This window comes from Grammomys surdaster, unplaced genomic scaffold (assembly GCF_004785775.1).
Source record: "Grammomys surdaster isolate TR1022 unplaced genomic scaffold, NIH_TR_1.0 125630, whole genome shotgun sequence".
Taxonomy (NCBI): Eukaryota; Metazoa; Chordata; class Mammalia; order Rodentia; family Muridae; genus Grammomys; species Grammomys surdaster.
The window spans coordinates 1438520-1442068 of NW_021620469.1; the positions used below are offsets into that span (position 1 = coordinate 1438520).

Here is a 3549-nt window from a genome sequence, read left to right on the forward strand (position 1 = left end):
ACAGCTTTCTTTCTGCTCTTTGTCTCTACTTTTGGGGCACTAACTACATTGGTGATAAAATATCTGAGACTTTGAGATGTCATAATGATGAGGACATTATTGTCTTTACAGCATGGGACTCTGAGCATTTCTCTGTTAAACCCTTCCTATAAAGCTCCCATTCACTCATTCTTTTACCTCCTGACACTGTCATCAACATCCCAATAGCATTTCATCCTAAATCTTTACTCTTCATCCCATCCCCCAAAGTGTTCAAAACTCTTGGGATGTTAATAGATGACCCAGCTTAAATATGAAACCAAAATCCTGTGCAAAAAAGAAAAAAAAAGAAAGAAAAAGAAGAAAAAGCAAAATAAAATAAAAACAAAAACAACAAAAAATAACTCCTCAAAACAGTACTATAGGAAGTACAGATGTTATTTTTTTAAAGGACACAACTACTCAATCACAAACTCAAGACTGGAGGTATCCTACTGCAGTTCCCTGAACATTGACAGGAGAGGGGACTTGTCCTCTGCCTAGTGTGGAAGGCCTCAATAGGTTTTTCTACCCTTCTCAGTGTCCAGCATTCCTGTGGGGAATGTGGTCATGCTCACCAGCAACTGACAACAGTGTGTTTCCTGTACATTCACCACACAGATGTGGCAAGAGCTCAGATCTTAATTATCACACAGGAAATTAGAGGTCTCTGGCTCTGGTCCTCTTTCCTCACCTGATGGTTTAAAAGTTGTGAGAAGTGACAACGTGACCAATTCAGACTTGGTCAGACCCTGAAAAGGATGTTCCTGCTCCTGATCTTCCTGGTGGCTGTCTTACCAGTCAACACTGAAGGAGGTAAGCAACCATCTGCATCTGTAAAAGTGTGGCATGTGGCTTCCAGCACTGAAACTTGCTTGTATGATACCCAGTCAAGCTGTATCTAAGATCTACTCCTGACTTGGTTAATCTGAATTGTTAGCTGAGCCCCAGCTCTAGCACAGGATAAATAGGGCACTAAAGTCACAATGAACTACTTGCAGTTGCATCTGGTAAGTGAGGCCTAAGTCATCTAAAAGTGATGAGTTATAAAAACATCATAGGACCTTACTGGGAAGCTGCAGTTGAAAATGAGGGCTGGAAGTTCCAATTGCACAAATCTAAGAGCAAGCAGCTTTTTCCAGGGGTTGCCACCTGTAGCAAGACTAGAAGAATTCCAAGAGAAATCTACAGGTCAAGGAACAATAAAAACCTCTTTCCCCTTTAGAACGTTTCATCAAATTACTCTCTGTTCTGACAGGCAGCTCTTCTCTGCCATTCTCTTAGTGTTGAGGAAGGCAGGATGAGGGTGTGGAGAAATGTTTGATGAAGTAAAAAGTCAGAAACATGAATGGACATTGTGTTCTGAATGAATGATGATGGTTGACTGTGAGGAGTAGTGAGAAAAATAGACCAAATGACATATGGAAGGCCCTGAGCCCCATGCCAGGTAGGGTGGGCTTAGAGCAGTTGCTCAGCTTTACCCTGTCTTTCCTGGCTAGGGTTATGTGGAATGTTCCACAAGTTTGTGACAAGGGATGGGGGGTTCTTTGTTCCAGAGAAGATTATTGATGGTGTTGAGGCTAAACCACACTCCCGCCCTTACATGGCCTATCTGCAGATCATCACTGACAATGGTTTGCTGGACAGCTGTGGTGGGTTTCTCATAACCCGCCAATTTGTGATGACTGCTGCACACTGTAAAGGAAGGTAAGAAGCTTCTCTTCCTGTTAGGAAATGCAGGAGCAAGAATCACAGAGCAGCAGAGGCCTGAGGAAGGCTGAGCCCTGCTCATGTCCAGATGGGTTCTCCTTACACCAAGGGAAAAGGGAGCACAAGGCCATGCACTGGTCCATCTCATGTGCCCGCTCAAGTTTCAGAGGTCAGAGCTTTAAGCAGGGCTCTAGTCAGGAAAAAACTACAGCTCCTGCTTGCTCTGCAGTCACCAGAGCTCAGACACAGACTGGGGTGTAAGTCAGTGTAGAGTGCCCAATAGCCATGGGCAAAGCCATGGTTTTAATCCAAATATTGAGAGTGGGGAAAGTTCTCAGTCCTGTATTTTTCTGAGCCACATTCTTCTAAAAAAAAAATAAAAGATATGGTCCTGGGAGCTACATCTTACATATCTCTCCTCTCTGCAATGGGATAGAGAAGATAGAACTTAATGCCTTTCTTGGAAGGACTCTTCCTAAGACCAGCACATTTCACAGCTTCTTTTATTTTTCAACAGAGAAATCACTGTCACCCTTGGAGCTCATGATGTGAGTAAGAGAGAATCCACACAGCAGAAGATAAAAGTTGAAAATCAAATCGTTCACCCAAAATACAACTTCCAATCCAAACTCCATGACATCATGTTACTGAAGGTGCCATTAGTTTTCTTGCTCTTGCCCTGCTTAAGATTCCCATCCTTAACTCTCCTCCTGGCTCAGGCCTTCAAATTCTTTCCTGTCCAAATCATTTCATCAGAACCCACTCCTGACTTACCAATGTGAAAGGAGCCATATCCAAGCATCCTTTACTGCTTTGACATCTCTTCTCTCCTTCCCCCAACAGCTTGAAAACAAAGCAGAGTTGACTCCTGCTGTAGATGTAATTCCCCTGCCTGGTCCTTCTGACTTTATGAAGCCTAGGAAGATGTGCTGGGCAGCTGGCTGGGGGAGAACTGGAGTGAATAAACCTCTGTCAGATACACTGAGGGAGGTGAAACTGAGAACCATGTATAAAGAGACCTGTAAATACTATCCAAATTATAACTATAGCCTCCAGCTCTGTGTAGGCAGTCCCTCAACATTAAAATCTGTATACAAGGTGAGTACACATCTGCTTTTCCTCACTACATCAGGAAACAGGATCAGTAGAGGAAGTGTACCAAATAGCTCTCCATGGCACTGACTAATGCCTGTGTTCTTAGGCTTCTAGCCCTGAGTCTTTGGAAAAATGAAATCTCCCTTCTGTCTCATCTTCCTATGCCCAAGCTGTTCCTGTAACCTACAGTTGAAGCTAGACATGAGACAGGAAGGAAGTAAAGGGAGTCATGTTAGCAATGGGTTAAGGTCAGGGAGGAGGGTGAATTAGTCATTAAATCCCTAACTTAGGGATAATAGTGAACCAGGACTTCTTACTCCAATCTGAGAGTAGCTATGTTATGGGGGGTTAAAGTTGGTGGAAAGCAATCTTTGCTCATAGTATTATTTTTCCCACCTACAGGGAGACTCTGGGGGACCTCTAGTGTGTGCTGGTGTGGCTCATGGTATTGTATCTTATGGAGGTCTACATGCAAAGCCCCCTGCAGTCTTCACCCGAATCTCCTCATATGTGTACTGGATTAAAACTGTCTTAAAGGGCAAGTAGCTGAAAAGCCTGACCTGCATGTGTCAGAGTCTCCAAGAGAGAGGTCATCTGGCACCTATTGAGTTCAACACACCCTGTCTCCAGCCTATCTTCAAGACAATCTCAAAGACACACAAGTCTGTGATGTTTGATTTTTCCCTGTAATGCACCTCAATAAAGAAATAACCTCATGCACCTGAA

The 3549-nt window shown here is 43.6% G+C and overlaps 1 protein-coding gene across 1 annotated transcript; it reads left to right on the plus strand.

Moving 5' to 3' along the window:
* Positions 1-742: 742 nt before the first annotated feature.
* LOC114638820 (mast cell protease 4-like) lies at positions 743-3549 on the plus strand. Its single transcript, XM_028787396.1, has 5 exons — positions 743-834; positions 1575-1725; positions 2246-2381; positions 2572-2826; positions 3226-3549. Exons 1-5 carry the CDS (start codon positions 780-782, stop codon positions 3367-3369), a joined length of 741 nt encoding a protein of 246 aa, XP_028643229.1. The 5' UTR covers positions 743-779; the 3' UTR covers positions 3370-3549.